This window comes from Poromitra crassiceps (assembly GCF_964638095.1).
Source record: "Poromitra crassiceps genome assembly, chromosome: 1".
NCBI classification, from domain to species: Eukaryota; Metazoa; Chordata; class Actinopteri; order Beryciformes; family Melamphaidae; genus Poromitra; species Poromitra crassiceps.
Window position 1 is genome coordinate 125,725,387 of NC_139623.1, and position 25,726 is coordinate 125,751,112.

Sequence of the window (25,726 nt, forward strand, 5' to 3'; positions counted from 1 at the left end):
ACACTACAACACATGCATGAACACACTACAACACATGCATGAACACACTACAACACATGCATGAACACACTACAACACATGCATGAACACACTACAACACATGCATGAACACACTACAACACATGCATGAACACACTACAACACGTGCATGAACACACTACAACACGTGCATGAACACACTACAACACATGCATGAACACACTACAACACATGCATGAACACACTACAACACATGCATGAACACACTACAACACATGCATGAACACACTACAACACATGCATGAACACACTACAACACATGCATGAACACACTACAACACATGCATGAACACACTACAACACGTGCATGAACACACTACAACACGTGCATGAACACACTACAACACATGCATGAACACACTGCAACACATGCATGAACACACTACAACACATGCATGAACACACTACAACACATGCATGAACACACTACAACACATGCATGAACACACTACAACACATGCATGAACACACTACAACACGTGCATGAACACACTACAACACATGCATGAACACACTACAACACATGTATGAACACACTACAACACATGCATGCGGCCACTACACACACTCATGCTGACGGTGGCCGGTGAAATATGTCCTCTGCATTTGACCCATCCAGGCTTGTCCTTTCCTCCAGGGGGCAGGCCAGGGGCAGTGGTCGCTATTTCTTTCCAGCGCCCGGGGACCATCATTGGACCATCATTGGACCAACTTCAGATGTTGTGGTCACTGGTCGGATGACGATCTTCTGCATGTTTTTAGTGGGGGGTTATGTACGGAAGAACCCCATGGGGGGTACGGGGAGAACATGCAAACTCCACACAGAAAGGCCCTTTCGACGAGATAGCCCACCTGGGCAGTAGGCACTGAAGATATGGGGGGGTCACAACTCCAGCGCCCACAGCGTCCCAGGCGAGAATCGAACTCAGGACCTTCTAGCTGTGAGGCGACAGCGCTACCAACTGATCTTCTGCATGTTTTTAGTGGGGGGTTATGTACGGAGGAACCCCCTGCGAGGACAGTTTCTGGAAGAAACACACCTTCTCCCTGTTTACATGAGCGCTGTTGAATTTTTAAAACGCCGTAATGTACATGGCACGTTGCTAGGTGGCGTTGCTCGTCGCTCCACAACTTGGAGAGGTGCCGGGTCAGCCTATAAATACTTCCGCGACTTCCTTTTAAAACACTTCTCTCACAGCAGCGGTAAACTTTGAACAGAATTACAGCCATGGTGAAAGCACAACCGTAAGATCCATGTCTGCTTCTCTTCGTGTTGTTTTCCTGGCTGATGTTGTTGTGTAACTCGCGCACGGCTATGACGTAATCGCGTGTGTCGCGTGTGCAGGCACGTCAGAGTTCCTGAAATGAGCCGTGTCAAAGCGATTACATGGAGCGCTCAGCGGGGAGCGTCACCAAGAATTCCACTCTGGAGGGTGGTTTCAAAATGTGTCGTTTCCTAAGCGCAAATTCGCCGTCGCCGTCTAAAAGGGAGGCACTAACGATAAAAGAATTCCCCGTCACCATAGGAAACCGTCCTCGTGTAAAGTGCCCCTTAGAGGGCCGACACCGCACACATCTGTGTCAGCTAGCTCTCTTTGTCTCGCCTGGTTGTTACATGCCGAGCTGTTATTTGTGCACAGCCAGTTCTCCGGTGAACCACCATGATGCACCAGGCGTGGTTGCTAGGAGATTTGTGATGCAGCTGACAAACCCTATACAGTGGGCAGAATGGATGGACAGCTGTCAGCCATGTTGGCCTGGCCGCCGGCATGCCACCAGTCAAGTTCTCAGACATTTTGACTAGTGTGTCTGAAGCCAACAGGCCCTCTCAGGGCTGTGCTCAACATTAGACAGAGATGGGAAGTAACTAAGTACAAATACTTAGTTACTAAGTAAGGATTAAGTAGGGTTTTCAGGTATCTGTAGTTTACTGAGTATTTATTTTTCTGACAACTTTGCATCAACATCTTTCATCTCGCGCTCTCGCAGCTTTAGTCATTATTTATTATGTGCACCTTTTTGTGGAAAAAAACATCACACAAATGATTCATCAAAGTAGTCTTTATGGTAAATGGAATGGATGGCAAATGGACTGCATTTATATAGCGCTTTGCTAGTCTACCGACCGCTCAAAGCGCTTTACAACACATACCTACATTCACCCATTCACACGCATTCATACAGTAATGGTGGCAAGCTATCACGCAGGGTGCTGGCACACCATCGGGAGCAATTTGGGGTTCAGTATCTTGCCCAAGGACACTTCGACATGCAGATTGGAGGAGCCGGGGATCGAACCACCAACCTTCTGATTAGTGGACTATATCCGCTCTACTCCTGAGCCACAGCCGCCTCATCTTAAAACATGTTTGAAGGGGATCTTTTACGTTAAATAGTCTTTGAATCATATTAATATGACGTGAGTTTCAGTTAGCTTTGCACAGCCGATGGAAATATTTAACTTTTATACTTTATTACATTTCACAGCCTGTACTTTTTTTTTTACTTTTACTTTTACTTGAGTAAATAAGTTGAATCAGTACTTCTTCTTTTACCAGAATCTTTTTTTTGGACACAAGTAACTCTACTTCTACTTAAGTTAAAGAATCAGTGTACTTTTCCCATCTCTGGCGTTCGTGGAGAAAGAGAGACGCTGTTTGTTCCTCTTCCGTGGAGTCAGAGACACCGGCCTGTCTGGGGACTTCATTTCCTGGACTGTAATGTAGGTGAGAGGTGGGCGTTGGGTTTCCTGCCCCTCCGCCGGTGGAGGGGTGGGGTCGGAGGCTGGTCGGGTGGGGTGGGGGTTGTATTTGGAAAGCGTCTGAATTCTGGTTCGCAATTTGGTGCAAAGAATGATGTGGGAGTGGGAGGGAGGGGCGGGGGTCTGCGTAAACATGGCTGCTGACCTCTTACCACAGCTCAATGATGATGGTTCTCACTATTTACAGCGTGATGAATGACCTCGCTCTCGGCCTCACACACACACACACATACGCACACACGCGCACGCACACACACGCACGCACACACACGCACACATACACACGTATGCAGATAAACCAAGGTTAGACCAAGTCAGCGTTTTGAAAGGCAGCCATTGTGGTTTGGCCTTTGGCTCCTTGTACCCCCCCCCCCCCCCCCCCCTCCTTACCCCGGCCCTTCTCAGTGTCTTGGATGTGTGAAGCTGCAACTGCACAGAATGTAGGTTAAATCAACAATATTGGGGACTTCCATCACAACTCTGCCACTGACATTTAGCAGACTCATGGTGCATGGCGCCACCTATTGGATAAAAGAATAAAGTGAAACAGTGAAGTAAGTGTAAGTGTGATGACTTGTTTGACCACAAACAAGACTTTGTTTCTTTTCTTTTAACAATCCAGAGACAGAGATTTTGACTGTAGTTTGGCAGGTAGCTGCCGGGCTATTGTCTGAAAGACTATGGGACACCAAGTTAACTAGTCCCTGACTCTTCCGGGTAGGCTATGACGTGACCCTGCAAGAGTCCCTTATCCGTACCTACAGACTCTCGCTCTCAAGCTGTCTAAATCAGCGATACGCACGTATTTACAAGTGTCACAGAAACATTTCAAAGCCACCTACGATATTATTTTTCCCGGGTTAGAGGTCACAGCCGCCACAGCGCTCAACAGCGCCACTGTGGTCGAAAGCTCGGTAAAAAAAAGTATATATCACCAGCACAGAATTCGGATAAAAAGAGGCATTTATGAGCAGCATCGAGCTTTCTAGCCGTCGAGAAGCTATGAACCCTTCTGCTCTAGTCTGTGGCTTTGAAATGTTTCTGTGACACTTGTAAATACGTGCGTATCGCTGATTTAGACACCTTGAGAGCGAGAGTCGCAGGGAAGTCTATGTACGGATAAGGGACTCTTGCAGGGTAGACGAGCACGTCATAGTCCAGGGGCTACCGATTAACTATGCAAACTGTTGACCAATCAGAGCATTCATTAAAACCTGGATGTTGTAGGTGACATCATCATTTACCACAGGACATTTCAGTGAGCCTCAGTCAGCTTGCACGGACAGGAGCGTGACCCCATTGACCTTGTATTATCTGAAGCTAGTAAGAGAGCAGCATGGAGTGTGCTGAGAAAGGAATCTACCAACCAACATCATCATTGGTAAGTAGCAAATAGGGCTCGGGTTCCAAAACTAAACAAGAACAAGGCCTATCCCTTTAGTGTTCCAGCGTTGTGTTACCGTGGCACCCTCAGCAGCTCTGTAGTAACGCGGCTGCAGGACTGCAGGATGAAGCAGAGAGCAGAGGAGTGGAGCTGGAGGACCAGGCGTTTGACAGAGGGTATAAAGAATGTTAAGAGAAAGGGGCCATTGGTGCTCACTTAAAGACCCTCAAAGCTCAACAAATAGTCTCTCCAATATAAAGCCTTAATGAGTTGAAACAAACCCAAATGAACTTCACAGCCTGATGAAGTGCTCCCTCACATGAGCTTTGGGGTTGTTTTACAGTATTTTAGGCTTCCCGCAGCATACAGCGCAGATCAAATTCCCGTAGCAGCAGATCATTAGAGATATTCTCATGAACATGATAGTCTAATGAACATAAGCACAGTTGAATGTCTAATTGTAAAGTAGTGCAAACCATCTAATGCAGAGGTTCTCAAATGTTTTTCAGCCAAGGACCCCTTACAAGATAGAAAATATACCGGGGACCCGCTCATTCTTCTGATTAAGCTTAATCGTTTCCACGGTAAGGTGCTTGACTTTTAAATTGCTAGGTTTGTGAGATTAGAATGTAATCCATGAACCATTTTAGATTTAAAATGGTCCATCTGCTTCAAATTAAAGATAGTCTTCATAAAATGAGGAGAGGTCGAGCTATAACTCTTACTCTAGTCTGACTAAAACGATCATACTGTCATTAAAGTGTCAGCCCTTCTTCCCCTGCACGGCTAACAAGTGGAGTCATATTGTCTTAGAACATGAAACACCCGAATTGTTTTGGTAGAAAATATAAGAGCAGCACTGCAGTTTATATTGAACACTGGGCAACCCTGAATACCCAGACGGTACATCCAAATAAAACAAGTCAATCCAACACAATGTGTATATTGTTTGTACGTAAAAATAGAATTTGCCAAGACCAACAGACTTCGTGGACACACACACACACACTAAAATTAGTAGAATATTTGATCTTCACAGGCAATGCCAGAGCACTATAAGCTGTATGGTCTTTGTTGCCCTCTAGTGGATACAATGGAAGAGCACAGGGCAAAGAACAAGAGAGAATAGCTGATCAAGTGTCTGTCCGTAATCTGTATGTCCACAAAGAACAAATATCAGACACACCACATATCAATCATTTTAAAGCATATTTATATATTTTTAAATTAAGATGATACAAAGAAAAAAAAAATTGATTAAGCGTGATTGATAGAGATCAAAGCCAGAGTCTGTCATGGTGAGTTTCCAGTGGGTTTAGAGGAAGAGTCCTGAGTAAGAGGCAACATCAGGGTGGTATCAAAGCAGTAGACACTAGACAGCCAATCCAAATGTCCACCCTCGCTGACATCATCAATGACATCAATCTCATCACGTCACGTCTGCCGGGGCCAGAGACTGCAAGGCTATAGAGCTCAACAGTCACGTGACTTTCCGTGACTTTTTCCCGCCCCGGAGGTGAGTTCTCCATTCATTTTCTCCATAGACATTTAAAAAATCCTTATATAACCAGTTTTAAGGCTGGAACCAAGCCAACCACAAACAAAAAACAAGCAGGGACAGAAATCAAAATTTCAAATCCTGCATCCCCCCCCCCCCCCCCCCCGATTTTATTTTTACTCCAAATTAAATGTTTTATTGTCACGATTCACTAGGTCACGGGTTGGCTTGGTTCCAGCCTTAAAACTCGTTATATAAGAATTTTTCAAAGTGTCAATGGAGAAAATGAATGAGGAACTCACTTCCGGGGCAAGAAACATCACGGAAAGTCACGTGACTGTTGAGATCTATTAACAAGCCACTGATAGAGAGGCTACCATCACTTAAAGCCCCCATCCAGTGTCAATTTTAAGATATTTCATGTGTTACTGTATATTTTCCTGCTCTGCTGATTAGCCAGTGTCCAGTGTATTTTGTTGACAAATAACCTTATTTTGAGCTCAAAGTCCTAAAACGAATGTGTTGGTAAAGACGGGTGATGATGTCAGACATTATGTTGTCCAAGACAAATATAATATTTACAGTAAATACTCGGCCGTTAACTAAGTGTTCACCAGGCTCAAAACGCTGCGATAGTCACTTTTAACAGTATTTTGGCTTCTATAAAATAATGTTTTTCACAGAAATATGACGGGAACCAGTATGGCTGCTACTTCTGTTTTATCGCAGACAAAGAGTATACTGAAGACAAGATGAGTCGCTGCTTCTTTTACAACAGCATCTGCTGCAGTCTTATTATGTTGCAGTGTAAAGTGGAACCTTGGAAGTGGAATCTTCGGTTCTTATCAATCTAAGCTCTTTGGCACAAATGGTGATGTGGGTTGTTACAGCGTGTTGTCTGTGTCTGTGTCTGTGTGTGTGTGTGTGGTGCACACGTACGTTTTCATAGAACAACGTGAAACAGGTAGGAAGAACTGACTGGAGGGGGGCTTTAAGGACTACAATAATGAAATGCATTTTGCTTACCTCTATACATACTCGAATCATGTAGGACAGAGATATGATTCAAGCAACATTTTAATAATAATAATAATAATAATTATTATAAATTTCTTTTTTCTCTCTCTCTGCAAGTGGAAAAACGACAACGTCCTGTCCGTATTGCAATGGATTGTGGGCAATTAAATCAGGTCAGCCTGATGAGGTCTGCACCCCAAGGGGACTCTCTGGAAGACTGCAGAAAGTCTACATGAGGCCCGTTGTGGACTGGATGAACTGTGGGTTTGGAGCCCTTAGCACTCAAGAGACTTCTCGGGAATACGCCCGCAAAGATCGCAAGTCTGGGGAAGTCGGGACATTTGGATTGGGCCTTTGAGACGCTTCACAGGGTCAGCTGGTGGTCCAGTACTGAGAGGTTTGGAAACAGAGAGGAAGGTTGGTTGAAGATGTGTCCAGGGTCTCTCTCTCTCTCTGCTGTAAACCAGGGTCTCTCTTTCTCTCTGCTGTAAAGCAGGGTCTCTCTCTCTCTGCCATATTTTAGATGAAGCCTGGGAAGAGCTGCTGCAGGAGGAGGATGACCCCCACCACCATGAGGCCACAGAACAACAGCACCAGCCAGAGAGGGAAGGATCCTGTCCACACCCAGGGAGGGCAAGCAAAGAGGGACAAAAAAGCAAAGAGATGGTGAGGGACTGAAATGACCATAGGTTGAGTCGATGTCTCGTCATAAACGCTGGGGTAGCTGGCTGGGGGCGTGGTCAGGCTGGGGTAAATCCCCGTTCTCCCCATTCAGCATAGTTAGCATTTAGCTGCTAGCCCAGCCCAGGCAGACACGACTGGGGATTTAACCCCTGCAGTAAATGCACATCTGAACAGATGTCTATGTACCTGCTCTAGAATTCCCAATCCTGTAGTGTAGAGCCGTTCCCACACAGACCGACTGTATCTATTAGCGATGTTACGTCTGACTCCAAGGCTTACTCACTAGGCAATTGTATGGTTGATGCTAGAATGGATCAGTCGGGGGGGGGGGGGGGGGGTGAGACGTGATGATTGGTTGGGTTTAGGCATGGGGAGTGGTGATTGGTTGGGGTTAGGGTAATCCGGGGTTAGGTCCCTCTGGCCGATCCATTCTAGCATCAACCCAATTGTATCTAACCCACTGTGCCGAGGCTTGCTTTGGTGGGTAAGAAAAATCACATGACTTATGATATATACAGTATGAAGCAAACACTGTTTCCTTCAGTACCGGAATCACATGAATGGTTTGGCTTGACAGGTTGGCACATTCAAAACTAAAACATCAAGTGCTTCATGACAAAAATAAAAAATATGCATACAGAATCAGACATGCCAAATAACATACACTGTCTTCAGCATTAGTGCAGTCACACAGAAATGTGCATGTGCATCACCCAAAACAATGCCAGAACCCAGAACCAGTAACAGAATGCTTCTTAGTTGCACTACATCTATTTGACCAGCAGATGTCACACACACTGTGTTATTTGAAGCTTCGTGTAGTGAACCCATTTTTGACAAATAGCTGTAAAGCCTCAAAGCTTCAGAAAGCCTTGTTTGGCCATGACTAATTACGATGCATGTTTTTAAGGCTTTTGCACACCAAGTCCATATTTCCAAGTCCGAAATTGTCGCACATTTTAAAATAAACACAATCGCATGTTGTGTCACTCATGTTCACAAACTGACTTCACTCCACTGACACCACTGCTAGTCTTTATAGCCTACATATAAATGTGTACTTTATTTTTCAAATCCTATTTCTCTCTTCTTTTTATAGGGACATATTCTAGGAGGATTTCCTTTTGTTCCCACCAGAATTATAACTTATTTTTCTTTCCCTATAACTCTGGCTTGTTTGTCTTTCCTATAGGCTTTAATAACCTAACTGTAATTTTCCAATTGTGTTGGATATTATGTATATGAATTAGGGGTGTCATGGTACACAAAAGTCACGGTTCGGTACGTACCTCGGTTTTGGGGTCACGGTTCGGTACGAATACGGTACAAAAAAAAAAGAAGCAACAAATCGCAAATTCTGTTTTTTTTCCTTTTAATTTTTCTGAATTCTGTGTTTGGCTTTTTACGCTCATTTTACCATCAGAAATAGTGTCTAATAAGTGGGAATGAATAAATGAACTATTTAATATTTAAAGCCCCATTCAGTAAGTTTTCCAAGTTTTGCTATTGGGGAAACTGCGCCCTCTGGGTCCAATAGTATCGATAATGATATCGCCGTTCAAAGTCAACAAAACACAGCGCCAGAAAGCTCTATGTACATGTTGTGACATCGGGTACTCACCACGTGATGAAATAATAATCCATAGTTCCGTGAAACATCATTTTCGTAGCAAATCCGAATCGAGTTACTTCCTTGTTTTCCTGAAGACAGCGCTTCCGCTGTACAGCGCATGCGCGCACCCTTTTCTTTTTTCTTTTTTATTGACACGGGACGTGGCAGACAACCTGCTTAGTCCCAGGGCTGGCCAATGGAGGGCAATGTGGGATAAATAAACTCGAGAGTCTCCCTATTACAAGTCAATCTACCATGTCCTGTGACTAAAAAGCTCTTATATTACAGTAAAAAATGTCAAAAATCTTACTGATTGGGGCTTTAAACTATTTAATAAGATCTAGGCAATCCACACAAAAAGGTTTTACTCTAGAGCAGTGATTTTTAAAGTGTGGGGTGCGCCTCCCTCTCAGATATCTGTATTCCAGCTGTTTGACAGGGCAAAGGCATTTCCCCCCACTTTAAATCTTTATTGTACACAAGTTTGTAAACAGAGCGCATGTGTGGAGTAGCCTAATACTCCCACCAACCCCTCCCCCACTGTTTGACAGACAGCTGGGTGGGTTTCACTTTCCCAGTAAGTACGGGAAAGAACCCTGTGAGCGCCTTAACGTTCTTGGATGCGAGTTTTGTTTACCATAATGATTACGTTCGGTCATCTAATGGATTATTGGAACATGACAAGTAGTCATCCCCTCTTCCTCACCGCATCTTGCTTGTCACCCCACGCGATGTAAGTTGCTTGTTTACAAGTTAACATCTTTGTCAGTGTTATGTAATGTTTAGCCGCAACGCGCAACTATAAAGGACTTTGCTAGGTAACGTTACATTAGCAAGCTTACCTCGTTGGCTTGATGTTGACAGAATTTGCAAAACAGCTTATCGCCTGAGTCATAAAAGTCATTAGGATAGTGCTCTGCACTTTTTTGACGACGGTAACGGGAGAGCAGCTGGACGCTTCAATATTGTCGTGGTTTGTTCTGTCTGTTCTGGAGCGACCCCCGGTAATGTTTCCTCTCCACAAAACGTTCCATTCAGTGAACGCGGATTTCTATGGCCCTTGTGTTGTTTTGGTGTGGCTTCTTCTGTGGCGTTTAATTCAATTCAATGGCGTTCAAACAGCGTTTAGGTGCTTTACTACCACCTTCTGGATTTGACATATTCGTAGTGTCGCTTCACGTACCGAACCGTGATGCCCGTACCGTGAACTTACGGGACGAATACATGTACCGCGACACCCCTAATATGAAGTGTATTTGCATTATTGCTATTTCTATGTAATTTATTTTTGCTTTAATGCTGCAATGTCAGACTTCCTCATACCTGCCAATTCAGGCCAATTGGCTCCAATTATAATGCCAGGGTGTAGTGTGACCGGATTGGTCCACACACGCAGGTCTACCTGCCTATATAACTGGGTCCCTCCTCTTACTCTGTAAGAATCTGATGAAGGTCTCAGGACCGAAACGTTATTCTTTCTGTTAAATAAAACCTTTTGCATTTGGAGACAGTGTGCGCAAGTTATTTTATTTTCCCTCCTCCAACGCACCTGTCATTTGTAGGTGTGCAGAAGCTTTGCTCCTACACACGCCGTCATTAATTTTTTTGGAACAGGTTCGATTTTCTGTGTTTTTCGCATCAGTCAAAAGCTTTTTGCGAGCTGGGACCCATCTGTGTTTTCAGATGACAGATTTAAAAAACGCATACGAAAACAAACGGACCGTGTGAGCAGAGACCTTTAACTCATTGAGTGCCAGCCACTTTTGGAGAACGGACGCTCCCAGTGCCAGAGTTTCAGAGCGTTTTCAGTGATTTCTCGAGGCCCACAGAATATTGTGTGATATTACTATGTAAACACCGAACACGCACAAAGAACGATGAGACTCTATTGTATCAGCAGCAAAAAAAAGTTTATTGATATCATTTTCCGTTCTTTAGTTATCAGCCGGAGAAGATAGGTCAAAAACAGAAAAAATTGGCGTTTCCATCTAGAAGCTGAGATATTGAGCCTTTTGTGAAATATAGCATTTCAAGCACATGACTGACTCTGAAGCTAATATTTTCTAATGTGACACCTCAAAAATAATTTCCTTCAATAAAACAGTGAAAACAAAGGAATTTTGTTTGGCAAAATAATATTTTTTAGCTGCAACCAGCAGCGCTGGCCCCTGCGTGCGCAGACCCTACACCTTCTTGCTGGTCTTGATTTACTGCTGGTGGGCATCAGATAGCTTGTTTGCCTGTCTCTGTCAATCGAGCCTGCTGTGTGGGTGTTGTGTGTTATACTGCCCTGCGTGCCCCACCCCCCTCCTCCTCCTCCGTGGGAGTGTCTCTGCGCGACTCTGAGTGTCGCTGCGTTTGCTCTCGCTCTGCTTTTGCTCCGTCTGCACTGAAAAGTGCGCTGCATCCCCCCGCTTTTTCACAGCCTGTCGCCGGCTCCCAGCTGAGAATAATGGAACTTTTCAGAAAGAGGCTGGTATCGGCAACTAAATCATATGGAGGGGCTATCGCAGCCGTGACGGAGGAGCTCGTGGTGTCAGCAGATTGACTGCTGTTCACAGGCACAGCTAACGTTATGCTTCATGCATAGCGATGCGATTTCCGTTTCCTCATGACTTCTTCTCTCTTTTCTCCTGGCCTTTCTCTAATCTGGAGAGCACTGTCGCCACCTAATGGGTCGGTAAAATAGCTTTTACACATTCAACATGCCCCAAAATTTTACAGGAGATGGATCTGGCTTTGATCCACGTCCCACCGTCAAAAAACGCAATTGACGACTTTAGTCGTCATTGGCACTCAACGTTACTAAAGCAATTGACGACTAATGTCGTCATTGGCACTCAATGAGTTAAGAGTGTTGTTTTGATGACGTTGGTTTGGGTGCGTGTACGTACTTACTTCGGTTGCGCAAGGTGTGTACCTGACACCGGCTGTCCACGGCGACGCTTAACATGGCTGCTTCATTGTTCCCCGTCATGGTTTCGGGCAGGAAGGCGAGATCTGTCACGACGATGCCATGGGACTCCTGCACGTAGTACAGCTTCTACAGAGACAAAGAAGAGATGGGAAAGGTTGACTCCAGGTCTGTGCAATCATCAGCTGACATTAGCGTGAGGTGGGTGGGTGTACACACACTGCTTTTACCTGGAGTGAGAAAGCGATGTACATAGCTACAGATCCGGTCACAGTTCCAAGGCCGAGAAATGTTCCAGAGTCGCTGTCAAAGAGAAGATTACAAACACAGTGTTCGCACCACTCCACAGAACAAGATCACCTGACAACATCATCTGGGCCCAGTTGTTCAAAAAGTTTTTTGGAAATCCCATGTTTTGCGATCCAGGATCAGGTAATCTATCTGACTTTTGTGCCAGTTTTTCAAAGCAACATTGGTTTGGGATCATCCATGTTGATTCAAGATGACCAAATCCGGATTACGAGTGCTCTAAATGGGACAACATAATCACAATGTAGGCTCAAAAACAAAAGTCCATTTCAAAATTCTTAACAATATTTATCTATCCAGCGAACTGCTTGAGAGATTTAATGTGGATCACAATACAGTAATTGTGGCTTTTGTGACACTGAAATTGAACCTACAGATCACCCGTTTGTCCATTGTATATACTGTGTGACCTTCTGGGAAGATTTACATGATTGGATGTTGAACAAAATCCAACTACTTGCTCCACTCACAAGACTCACAAGAGACAACATTGTGTTTCGTATCAACATGGAGGGCACCAAAAGTGACTTGGTGGTGGTGTTGGCTAAATGTTTCATCCATGCACCTCAATGGAGAAGAGTGAAACCCCTTTTCTCTGTCTTTAAAAGGGACCTCGTGGACAATTATCTCAGTGCCTTAAAACTAATGAAAAGAAAACTTGCAATGTCTCTCCTTAAAGCTTATGAAGATCTGAAAATCTTTGAGGACCTCTAGTATAACTATGGACATAAGATTTAATATTTGTTTTATTTATTTATTTTCAGTTTAGTTTTTATTTATTTTAGTATTATTTAACTTTTTTTTCCTATCAAACACTTGACAAAAGGTCCATTGGACCGAAATGTTGTGTTTGTTTAATAAACGGGTGATGCTGAGCAAGAGCAAGAGCAGTGTGTGCCTCTGTGCGCGATCTTCTTCAAGAGTCAAGTGATACTTTCCAAGAGACAATTGGATGTGTGAATATCTCCTTTAAAAAAATCTATCATATAGGTTGTATTTCCGGGTTAACTGTTTACATCCCTAGTTGATATTTCATGTCCGAGTATGAGCAACTGTAGCATGTCACAATTTCCCCTCGGGGATCATTAACGTTTTTCTGATTCTGATTCTGATTATTTGACTAGTTTCAAAGACAAAGTAATCACATTTTGTTCCTGAAATCCACCCTCCTGCTGGGATCATGATAATTCAGATTTTATTGGAGCAATAAAATCCTACTAAAAGGTTTTGAACAAAACATACTGAAGTGAATTACGTTGATCTAATCCAATTACAGAATCCCTTTTTTCTTTTGAACACCACATTTTCTTGGTCGTCCAGACCTTTGAATCCGCCCAATCCACTGAGTTGAGTTTTGGCTGCTTCTGGTCCAGCATCGTGACATGCAACAGTGATTTCCTTGGCTGAAAGAACTATTAGCCAATCAGCGGCAAGGGGGACTAACCATTACAGCGCAGGCAGTTTCATTTCGGCGTCCTTGTTAACAGTTTAGACCGATCACACCGGCCGCGGTGCATCCGTCTCACGTCCTGCAGTGAGAGTATCCGCATCTGGTCTATTTTTGACGTGAACCGCGAGCGGCCGCCTGCAGGCTGGCATGAAGTCAGTACAAGTTGTGACCGAGCAAAACAGAAACGCTTCTGGTGTGAATGGCCAGGCTCCTGCTCGATGCTTCCGTAACGGGCACTACCACTGTAAAAGTACTGCCAGAGTGGTCGCGGGTAATGGTTGATTTTTTTTAACCATTAAGTCCAACAAGATGTCAAATGAAAGCTGAGAATCCAGAGAATCCACAGATTTCAATGGTATCAGTCTTATCACTCTATGACCAAAACTCACTGAACTAGAAGCCAAAGAAAAACACTTAAGCTGTGTTCACACCGAGATATTTATTTTTCTCTCTGTCGCTCGATTCAACCCTTTGGAATCGCTCTGTTGCTCTGTTTAAATCGCTCGTCAACAGGCACAATAATTGACGGACATCTGGGGGCTATAACGTTACGCAATGTCATGATATTTGTCCACTACGAGCCACCGTAGTTGTTTACAAGCTAAGCCTATCAGCGTGCTCCTAACGCGAGCTCTATACCGGTAGTACAGACTTCACTTCATGTCAGCTGTCAGCCTGTCAATCAGCTGTCAATGCGGTTTGTTGCCACACAATGAACCAGTTTGTTCCAAGCCAGTGTGATCCTTGACTCACTCTCACACGGCAGCCAATCAGCATTGAACAGCGAGCGACTGATGCCAGCGTAATTTCGCTCGAGTTGGGATATTTCATCTCGGGCGACGAGCAAATTTTCTGCCTATCGCTCTGTCTCTGTCGCTCGGACGGCCAACAATTTTTCTCCCGGGCGAATATACGCTCAATCGCTCGTTTGCATTGACTTTGTATGTAAACTCGATGCCAGCGAAAAACTTTAATAGGTCGGTGTGAACGCAGCTTTACTGTCGCGGCAGCAATAGTGCCCCTGGTTTCTAGTGATTGGTTAGGGAAAATGGAATTCCCCCTCGTGCAAATCGCTTAGAGTGGAGGCAATGTCAGACTAGATAAAAGATGGAAATGAAGTGTAACAAGTTGATAATTCAGTCTTATATCAGACGAGCCATTTTCAAGATTTGATCAAATCCCTTCAGATTACTTCTGAACAAATGGGCACAGATTCTGGCCTCAGCATGTATGGTCACGTCTTGGTATAAAGTCCAGGCCCGCCTCCAGCCCCGCCTCACCTGACGGCCAGAGTGGAGATGACCTCGTTGCCACAGGCAGCCGTCAGCATGGGGAGGAAGCTCTTGCCGTCCCACTTGGTGAGGAAGCACGGAGGTGGTCTTCGGTCTCGTTTATGGGGGATCTGGACAGTGTAAAGCCTCAGGGCCTCTTTTTGGTCTTCTACCTTTCCAAACCTGAAAGAGACAAAACATAATCATATGTAATCAATGTTGCAACATTTAAGATGGCAATGGTGGTGAATGGTGGTAAACTAAGCTACATAAATAAACGAATACACATTTTAAACTGAGCTGCATGTGTCGTTTGAATGTATTGCATTGTTTCATTCACTGCTTTGCATTCATTGATACATTGTTTCATTTACTGTTTGCATTCAACAATGCAAAGTGTGTTTCATTTACTGTTTGCATTCAGTTATTATTTGTGTTATGAAAATAACCAGGTCAGGTTTAGGGTTCATGTGTGTTTTAAACTACGTATCCTATGTGGGGTTTGACTGACTACCTTTTGACTGGTCAACACCAACAACAGTTTTATAGCAGGAAAAAAGATAGAGTTTTTGCCTGCAAGCCATATAGCGGTACATCTTGTCAGCAATGTGAGGCATGGTGTCACGCCAGCGAAGACTCATAGCCAGCTGGTTGCCGCTCCATACGCTGCAGACAAAGTCCCGACCGACCGTCACAAGGTGCTACATGGGAACACAACAGAAAAGATTGTCTGTTTGTACAGTAGCAAAGCAATCCATTTCCTTGAGATGGTGAATCCAAATGGAACATTCAAATGAAGAGGTATCAACGTGCAACCTTGTTCCCTGGACTCAGATCCAAGTCTTCAACCTCCCCTTCATGTGCTTTGAAGTCAAACTTCTTCTCCAGGGATGGGTACTGTGTGGGGAGAGAGCAGATCAATAGCCTAGTGGGTATACTGTATCTTAATGTGCCATCACACCTCCAGCTCATTTTCTTTGGTCTGCAGCATAATGTCATAGCACTCCTCTTTATAGTGATCACCTTGGGACGGGTCAAATTGATCACTATAAGCGGATGATCATTATAACAGATTTTTTTTATTTTTCTTTATTTCTCATGCAGATTACCATCTAATTGACATTTGTATTTGTATTACATGAATACATATAAAGTACATAAAGTAATAGGAATGTTATTGGCTTTAAAAATCCATACAGTAAGTTAGGCCTCCAGCTGTTTCAAACACAGCGCCCTCACGTAGACAGAGACGCCGTGATCTCTCCACAGACAGAGATGCCGCGATCTCTCCATAATATACAGACAGACATGCACTGAGTATCACTGCTGTATCTCCTTGGCTCATTTTTGGCAGTTTGTAAGTAAAAACTACTGCGGTTATATGCCTCCACCAACAAGTGAGCAGTCGACATCCATGTCTGTCCAAATGTGAAGAAATTCCGTCAAGGTGTTACTGAGATATGGTGTTAACGAGCTTGCAAATGGCGTTGGTGAGGTCACAGTGATCTTAACCTTTGGGCTTTGACCACCAAAATCGAATCAGTTCATCCTTGAGACCAAGTCGACGTTTGAGCCAAATTGGAAGAAATTCCGTCAAGGCGTTTGTGAGATATCGCGTTAACAGACTTGAGAATGGCGTTCGTGAGGTCACAATGTCCTTGAACTTTGACCACCAAAATCTAATCAGTTCATCCTGGAGTCCAATTTGACGTTTGAGGCAAATTTGATGAAATTCCGTCAAGGCGTTACTCAGATATCGCGTTAACGCCGGCGGAGGCATACAAATAATAAGATTACTGTAGTTTTACAAATTATTTCCATTGTTATCAGGTGGTACAAGGCCTAAAATGATCACTGTAAGCGGAGTATTGATCACTATAAGCAAATTATTTAAACAGCATGTGTATAGGAATTAGCGATGTCACCGTGTACACGACTACACGGGTACACGGATATTAAATCATATCAGTTTATAAAAATCCATAACCGTTTACACGTCTTTTGTGTGTGTTCCTTTAAATACAGTTTTGACAATGATTTTACTGTGTTCTGGACTCGCGATCATTCATTTCTCATCAAAAATAAACTGTGCGTGCGTCCACTAAGTGTATTCCCGTCAGTACGCTGGGGTACGGTGATCCCAGCGAGTAAGGAGATTGAAAAATAACGTTAACTCAGCTCAGCAGTGGCTTCAGAAAGGCGCTGGTGCGGGCTCTCGTTTTCAGGCAACTAATCATATGGAGAAACTATCACAACAGAGACAGAAAGGCTCAATTGTGGGAGCAGATTGGCTAGACACTTAATAGTTCTGGTGAGTGTTGTGCTTTTTATTACAGTACGTGTGTTATCTGTTAGCTATCAAGCTAGCTACCGCTGCTAATGTTATTTTCAGTCTGCGTCCTGGCGGTGAGAACGTCAGTCTCATCATCCTCATCACCAATGTTATGTCTGAAGAACAGGTGGACCACGACGTGCTGTTTAACGTTTTATTAACAACAGCTGTGAGTCGTACAGGCTAAACTCTCATGCTGCTACGTCTCTAGCAGGGTCAACTCTGATGACAACAGTCAAACGTTAAGGCTGACACCCCCACTTACGGCACTGCCGTACGAACTTTATCGGGTCAAAAAAGACAAAAAAAACATCTGGTTAACCGGTTACACGCTGTCAGAAGGTCCAGTGTACACCTTTAGAAAATGTTGTAACCATTGACACGCCTAATAGGAATGATTCGGGACCAAGATTCCACTGTATATGTATATAGTGTGTAGTGTGTGTATGTAGTGCGTATATGTATGTAGTGTAGGGGTGGGGGAAAAAATCGATTCACCTAAGTATCGCGATTTTTAATGTCACGATTTTTTGGATCGATCTTTTATTCCAGAATCGATAATCGCAAATTTAAAAAAAAAAAAAAAAAAAAAAAAAAAAAAAAAAAAAAAAAAAATTTTTTTGGGTGCTTGCAGTCAGGCCACTCACTGAACAGCAGGCCAGGCGCCGCCTACTGGTTTACTAGTGGTTTTATTACTTTATTAGTTAGTCTGAAGTAATAATTACACTTCAGGGTTAAAGTGGGTGCATCTCATTGTAAAATTGGACCCAAATCTGGCTTCAAACGGCCCAAATTTCACGCGCGTTGGCCCATATCGGCCTGGCCTGCTTGGTATCTAATGCCCGGCCTGAATTATGATCCCAGTCCGCCCCTGTTTTTAACTATATCGCCCAGCCCTACTCATGATATATAATATACAGTCTCTAGTGTATGATTCAACTTTTCCCATGTTCTAATCTAGTGTAAAAAAGCAAACAAACTGAAAAAAGAAAAGAAAAAAATAAACAAAATCGCAATAAATCGTAATATCGAATCGCAATAATCGTAGAATCGCAATAATCGTGAATCGCAATATATATCGAATCGGCACCAAAGTATCGTGATAGTATCGAATCGGGAGATAAGTGAATCGGCACAGCCCTAATGTAGTGTGTGTGTTCACACTGTATATGTATGTAGTGTGTGTGTGTGTGTGTGTATGTGTATGTATGTAGTGTGTGTGTATATGTATGTAGTGTGTGTGTTCACACTGTATATGTATGTAGTGTGTGTGTATGTATGTAGTGTGTGTGTATATGTATGTAGTGTGTGTGTTCAGACTATTTGTCAGTGAATAAATGCTACTACTGTCAATTTAAACATGTTTCTGTCCGCAATGAGCCTCGTTAATCAAATATTAAATTACAAACCTGTTTGCCGTCGCTTTTGTCCTTTGATCTGCTCATATTGTCTCTTTTCTCTCTCTCGTTCTCCACACATGCTGCCTGGCCTGCTCACCAAAACTCTACTCTTTGCTCAGCTCCATAAGGGTATGGATATGATTAAAAATAAGATACTAGTAATAATATTAAACTGAACATGAGATGCAGTGATATTGTGGCACCAAGCACAGACCGACAGCCGAAAGCAGCCAATACAGGCAATCTATCTGTTTAGGAGCAGGCGGCTGTCATATACATAGCCTATACATTGGGTGCGTTCATAAATAGTCACCGTAAGTGCCAGAGCACACTCCGGCCAAACTGGACTGTTTAAAGTCAAAATTTCTTTGAACAGCCGCACTCTCATTTAGTGTAGACAAACGCACCCATTATCACTCCTATCTCGTCAAATTAACGTTTGAGAATAAGGTCAGGTGGTCAGCTCATAAATGCTCCATCACAAGAAAGAGCCAGATGGAGTTGGTGCCTATTCGCCTATTTGGGAGTATTTAGATTTTAAACCAGATGCACAAGGTGAGTGAGCAGGCCAGGCGGCATGTGAAAAGTCGAGATGAGACACAGATCAAAGGACAAGCGACAGCAAACAGGTTTGTAATTCGATTTTTATTAACGAGGCTCACTGCGGACATCAGAAACATGTTTAAATATACAGTTAGTAGCATTTATTCACTGACAAATAGTCTGAACACACACGCTACACTCACTGCTGTGCTGTGTCACACATCTCTGCTCGCCAGGCAGCAGCCACTGACACCCACACACACTGCCAGAGCGCGGGGTCAGGGTGGCGCGCGCGATGGAATCGGGCATTAGCGATATTAAAGGGTGGCGATTGGACTGACCTGACTGTGGTCAAGATCGCACAATTCTATTCTGTTCTATGGATTGGCGAATCGTTTACCTCCCAAACTCGGACGTGGCCATCCGTGCCTCCTGTCATCAGGAGGCTGAAGTCGGGGCTGAACCTAACCACCTTCTGGAGCGGGTCCTGCGGGTTGAGGTCTGACTGCACCTCACCCAGGCTGGCCACAGAGATCTGGGCAGTCTCATCCTTCATGTCCCCCACATCTCCGGCGGCCGCAGCTCCCTCTGGTCCTCCTCTGTCGCCTTTGCCAGCTCGCCGCCTGGCATTCCCCTGCTGCTCACTGCCACCATCTGCAGGGAAGACAGACTTCTTTTTATTGCACAACGAAGAAACCCACTTCGGTGCAGTCAGTGTAGCTGAGTCTGACTCGAATCGACTCAGACATGGACTCAAGCATTCATCCATTCGGACTCGGAAGTTGGAGACGAGGAGACTCTGACTTACTTTGATGATTTTTTTTTTCTTCTTTTTTTGTAATGGGCCATAATCATTTGGCATAAGATATTGCTATATAGCTATATTAATACTGTGGCATTTTTCAATTTTGTGCAAGGGCAGTTTAGCACGTTTGTTTCATCTACATGTGGATTCAGGCTCATGCTCAGTAGGCTAACTCAGGCACGTTTGACACGTTTTTCACGTGTGACAATAAAAGACGGGCTTGTACGTTACGAGAGTTTGTTGGGGACTTGACTCGGACTCGACTAGAAAAACTCCTGAACCAGAAAATGGTGAAAAACAGTCTAACTCCACATTTCAGTACTAGATGGTGCTAACGCCGGGATTCCACTGAGTGTATTTGCATTGCGTTGCGGCTGTGCTCCGCCAACACTAACGGCTGTGTTGCAGAGCACGTCACGTCACGTCACGTCACGTCCCGTCACGTCACATCCCGTCACGTCACGTCACGTCACGTCACGTCACGTCACGTCACGTCACGTCACGTCACGTCACGGCTCCGCTCCGCCAGACAGCTGGAGTGACGAGACCAACAACTTCTCGCGGTGAAATCGCGCGCTTTCAAGCGAGACAATTTGTATGTGGGATAAATACAACAACAAACAGGCAGAAGATCATTGTTCCCAACTGGAGAAGCAGAGGAGGGGTGGCCTTGCTTGGTGTTGTCCTTGTAAAAAAGGATGTGTCGTGTCATATAATATTTTGTGGTTTTCCACTTCAATGATGAACTTTTCCTCATCCATGTTTGTCCTCTGGCTTGATCTTGAACGCTGTAAGCACCTCTGACCTGTTGACTCCAGACCTGGCTCCGCCCAACTCCCTGCGGCTTTGCTCCGACATCCGTGAAAAATAGAAGCCTTGCGTATCTGCTTCGGAGAGCTGGGACGGAGTAGACATGCAACGCAGCGGATTAGGTGGGAGGTGACACATTGATTAGAGTGGAAACGTATCGGCTCCGAAGCCGTACCGGAGCGCAGACGGACCGAACCCGGACTCAGTGGAATTTGGGCGTAAGGCTTTGCACGTTTTGCGCAACTCGTTTGTAACATGTGTAATGTGTTTAGAAACAAATGTCTTAGTTTGGTTGCCAGGGACTTGAACCTGATCCGATTCTAATGGGATGTTTTGATCAGATTCCACACAAGCATAAATTAATGTTTAATTGAGTTCTAGTGTCCCGGTTTAATGCTGTATCAGAGGCTTTTCCTTCACCTTGACAAGATAGAATACAGCTGTGGGGAGAACTCTGAATAATTTAAACTTAGCTGCTAGCTGTTCAATGGTGCCAAAATGGAGAAGAAAAGAGGTGCAGAGCAAGGAGCCTATGTTGTGTCTTGGCCTAAACTACAATATCAATCATAGACAATTGTCTATTGCCTCTAGAATATTCGAGAGAAATTAAATTAACACTCATTTGTATTTATTTATTTATATTAGGCTATATACAAAATCCCATTGGTCAAATGTAAACAGTAGTGGCTAAACTGAAGGTATGGGTTGGATTTCTTTTGGGGTTTTCTTCACAAAAGTGGAGAAGGAGGCAGAAGCAGCACTAGCACTGCAGCAGGTGCTCCTGCAGAGCTGGAGGTGGTGTTGAACTTATCAGAATCAGGAACCTTCAGGTAGGCTACAATTTCAGAGCATAAAGTGAAACATGTAGGCTATATGCTTATTGCTTTCACATTAATGTGCTTTATGGTATTATCAGCAGGACTGCACAATACAGTTTAAAGTGGAGATGAAGCAGTTCGATTTTTTGTATTTGCATTTAACCTCAGACAAGCCAAGACAGGACACTGCACTCTTCCTTAAATGAAGTTTGCTGTGAAGCTTTTGTACAGAGGCATGTTTTTGTTTTTACGTCTTCATATTATACTTGCAGTTATCTAGGCAATGTTGAATTCTATTAGGGAACAAATAGGTAACATAACATGTAACATCACGTTAGCATTATATTCACCAAATATTGCTTCAAACATCCCAAATTTGTGTGTCCGCGTGTGTTGGCCTGGCCTGCATGGTATCTAATGCCCGGCCTGAATTATGATCCCAGTCCACCCCTGCTCATAATGGTTAAACCCTAGACAAGACATCAAGTATATTCCAGTTAATTTGTTGCATTACGGTTTGATTTTCATGTTGTATTCTATTGTGTGTGAATTCAGTGTAATGTCTGTCACACTTGAAGTACTACTGTTGTGACTGATGGTGACAGTTGCCTTGTTGTAATTGGTAACTCTTAATATTTAACTTGTTAAACTGTGTAACTCTGTCGCTTGTGCGTCGACTAATGGGGATCCACAATAAACCATAAACAAAGTAACTTCCCTCCTTACCATCCTTGGCAGCAGCTTTGCGTTGGCTCTGTTTGAAGCGCAGCAGGCAGCAGGTGCCATCCTGCCCTGCAGCGATGACAGCGTCACCTACAGCGATGTTCATGTTGGCGCGCAGGTCAGTATCATGAGAATGCAGCAAGGTGGCGCTGTACTGGTGCTCTCCAACCAGCTGTAAACCCAGGAAGATCTGAAACGGAGGCAGGAGTTAGAAATATACAAATTCTGCTTTTGAACAACCTCCTATCTTGTATCCTATAGAGCAGTGGTTCTCCAACGTTTTCACCTCGGACCCCAAAATTAGGGATGCACCGATATGAAAATTTTGGCCGATGCCGATAACCGATATTAACATTGCTGTTATGGCCGATAACCGATATTTACCGATGTCGATATGGTCTGTATAAAACCACATTTTTATGATCATCACATTTTGTACATACTGAAAAACACATGTTAACACTGAATTTGAAAAAGTTATGCATTTCTTTATTTGTAAAGCCTTTGGAAAAGCCCATAAATCATAGATTTACTGCATTATTTCATATCAATGTGAAGACTTTGGCTGATAATGATAACCGATATTAACATTGCAACATCTGACCGATACCGATATGACCGATATGTTAAAAAATGACTAACATCGGCCGATACCGATATGATTGCCGATATATTGTGCATCCCTACCCAAAATTGACACAAATTAGACCACGGACCCCCATTTTATAGAATTTTGGCCCAGGGTCCGCCATCTGATAGGAGTTCCGCTTTTAGATGTTACAAAAAGTGTATGAACCTCATGACCAAAATAGTCATACATTCTGTCACTTACGGATGGAATTATAGTGGGAAATAAATGTGTCCCCTATTTGCTAGGTTCCCCCTGGAACCCCCTCAAGGACCCCACTTGTGAGAACCACTGCTATAGGCTTGCAGAGATACGTCACGCCGTGTTGCATGTTGGGACGGGAGAAGCACCATGTTTGTTGAACACCTGAAGCGAAGACATTGGTGGACTTCTCGTTATCCACATTAAGGATGGGCATCAATCATCAAAAATGGATCGTTAAGGAATCAATTCGATCATGTGGAATTTTGATCGAATTAGCAAAAAAAATTGCGGACTAGGTTTGGGTGGAATTCTTTCCTCCTCTCCCCTCTCCATTGCACAGCCGACTAACGTGAGGTGGAGCTTCATATTCGTCTCTGGTTTTCTGGCTGGGCGGGGTCCTTCGTGCCAAACAACACTGTTTTTAACATGGGGGAATTCCCACCGGCATGCGCCGGGGACATAAACAAACGCACCCAGCGCCGCGGTCTGCGGACCTGATTGAGGTCACGTATGGGCATGAAACTTTGTACACTTCTTTCCTAGTTTTCAACAAAGTGTGAGTGGTGTTACGCATGTTCGGGTGAATTCATATTATTTTTTTATTATGCTATCGATAATCGATTGTTAATTGATTGTTAATTTTCCCGAATTTCGATTTTGGAAATGTATTCAAAATGCCCATCCCTAATCCACATAGATGGCTGACAACCTCTATGCTGAGAACAATGTGTGACGTCAACTCCGCAAGCTCTATTACTATTTGCGGCTTCTCCGACTTCCTCAGTTTCCAGTGATCTAAACAAGCTTCTATCCACAGTAAACTACGCCTAAGCAATAACCAGGAACCTCCATACATAACGTGTTGTGCATATAAACCACAGCCATTTCATTTGCTTACCACTGCATTCTTTATGCCTGTTTTGGAAGCCCCTCCTCCTCCTGCAGTGATGACCATCCCTGTTTTAGGGTCCACCTTGATTGTGTACAAGGGAAAGGGGGCTCTGTACAGATCTGGCACCTTCCGCTTCCCCATCGTTGTACTGCCAGTCACTCACCAGACGTCTTCATAAAACCACCGACAACTCACAGCTGTGGAAAGAAAGCATCAACATGATACATTATTGTATTTTCTTTCTCCGTTAGGCTGCATGCCAGGTTACAGGTACTGACGAAATGTCAAGTTTGAGGTTTTACGTGACTGTGCCAAAACCACTGAGTCTATATGACCTAGCGTTAGTGTCACGTGATTTATATTCAGTGAATCTCTTTTCATGAGCTGTTTTTGAGTTCGCTTATTGGCTCGAGTAAAAAAAGTAATTTTTGCAAGTCCAAGTCAAGTCTCAAGTCTTTGAGCTATAGTCCAAGTCAAGTCTCAAGTCTTTGGTCACAAGTCCAAGTCAAGTCTCAAGTCTTTGAGCTAGAGTCCAAGTCAAGTCTCTTACAGATGAGCGTTTTATCATCTGCTGGATGTCATCTGCATGTACTGTACTGTATTATCCTCACTCCTTTATCTATTAGCATGCAGTATCACTGACAGCATTGATTAGTTGACATTATTATTAGTAGAACTTAATGTTAATACATACACACAAAAAATAAAGATTGTTCACAAGTCCAAGTCAAGTCTCAAGTCTTTGAGGACAAGTCTTAAGTCAAGTATCAAGTCACTGTGTGTGCGACTCAAGTCCAAGCCCCCATCTCTGCACCAAACCCTGACAGACGAGACTGCTGTCACTGTCAGTCTGTACTATGGCCTGTCGTGAGTGTTGGCAGAGCTCTGGTAGACACTAAAGCCGGCTAACGAGGCTAGATAAACTAGTTTAACTGGTTAGCTAGGATATTGGCTACGTTAATCCGACAGTCATTACCACTGCCACCGTGGAGTTAAAATTAGCAAGTGTGACACGCATTTATGCCTTAAGTCAGACAAAAAGTTTGTCATAACTCCCGTTATCGTATGGGATAGCTACCGCTAATTGTAGCTACAATTGCATTAGCTAACGTAGCCTGCTAGCTTTCCATGGCAACATCATTGTAAGTGCATTACCTGTGCAATTGATCCGATTTATCTTCCGTTCTTATTTTATCAGCTAACGCTAAGTGATAAACCAACCGATTCCATCATGGTGCAGCTGTGAGACTTGCTGTGAAGAAGATAAGCTAACAGCTAGCGGCTGACTGACAGCAGCCACTTCCCTACAGCTGTACCCAGAGCCTACCAGGAGGCTACACGTCAGCAGCGTGCACTGCGTCATGACGTCACCTCGTCAACCCAGATGCACCATGAGACGCACCTGCGATTCTTTGTGAGTTTAATGATTACATTAGGACTCTTAAACGTATAGATAGTAATAAAAGTAATAAAACTGTCAAATTATATTGTGAACTATTTAAAGAGGAATAATTTGTTTTTGTTTTCACCATTGCTACTTGATTCTCGATTGTAATTTGTACCATCATACTTGTCAATTTTTTATTTATTTTCTGTTATGAGCACATGTCTGTTCTAATATTCAATGTTCAC

General features: G+C 43.8%; 1 protein-coding gene across 1 annotated transcript; it reads right to left on the bottom strand.

Annotated features, from left to right (window-relative positions):
• Positions 1-5,188: 5,188 nt before the first annotated feature.
• Positions 5,189-25,399, bottom strand: preb (prolactin regulatory element binding). Its single transcript, XM_083648543.1, has 10 exons — positions 25,250-25,399; positions 24,101-24,291; positions 22,374-22,560; positions 19,615-19,868; positions 15,756-15,836; positions 15,513-15,640; positions 14,949-15,122; positions 12,140-12,212; positions 11,894-12,038; positions 5,189-7,313 (listed from the first exon to the last, which is right to left on the bottom strand). The coding sequence occupies exons 2-10, from the start codon at positions 24,233-24,235 to the stop codon at positions 7,219-7,221; spliced, it is 1,272 nt and encodes a 423-aa protein (XP_083504669.1). The 5' UTR covers positions 24,236-24,291; positions 25,250-25,399; the 3' UTR covers positions 5,189-7,218.
• Positions 25,400-25,726: the final 327 nt, after the last annotated feature.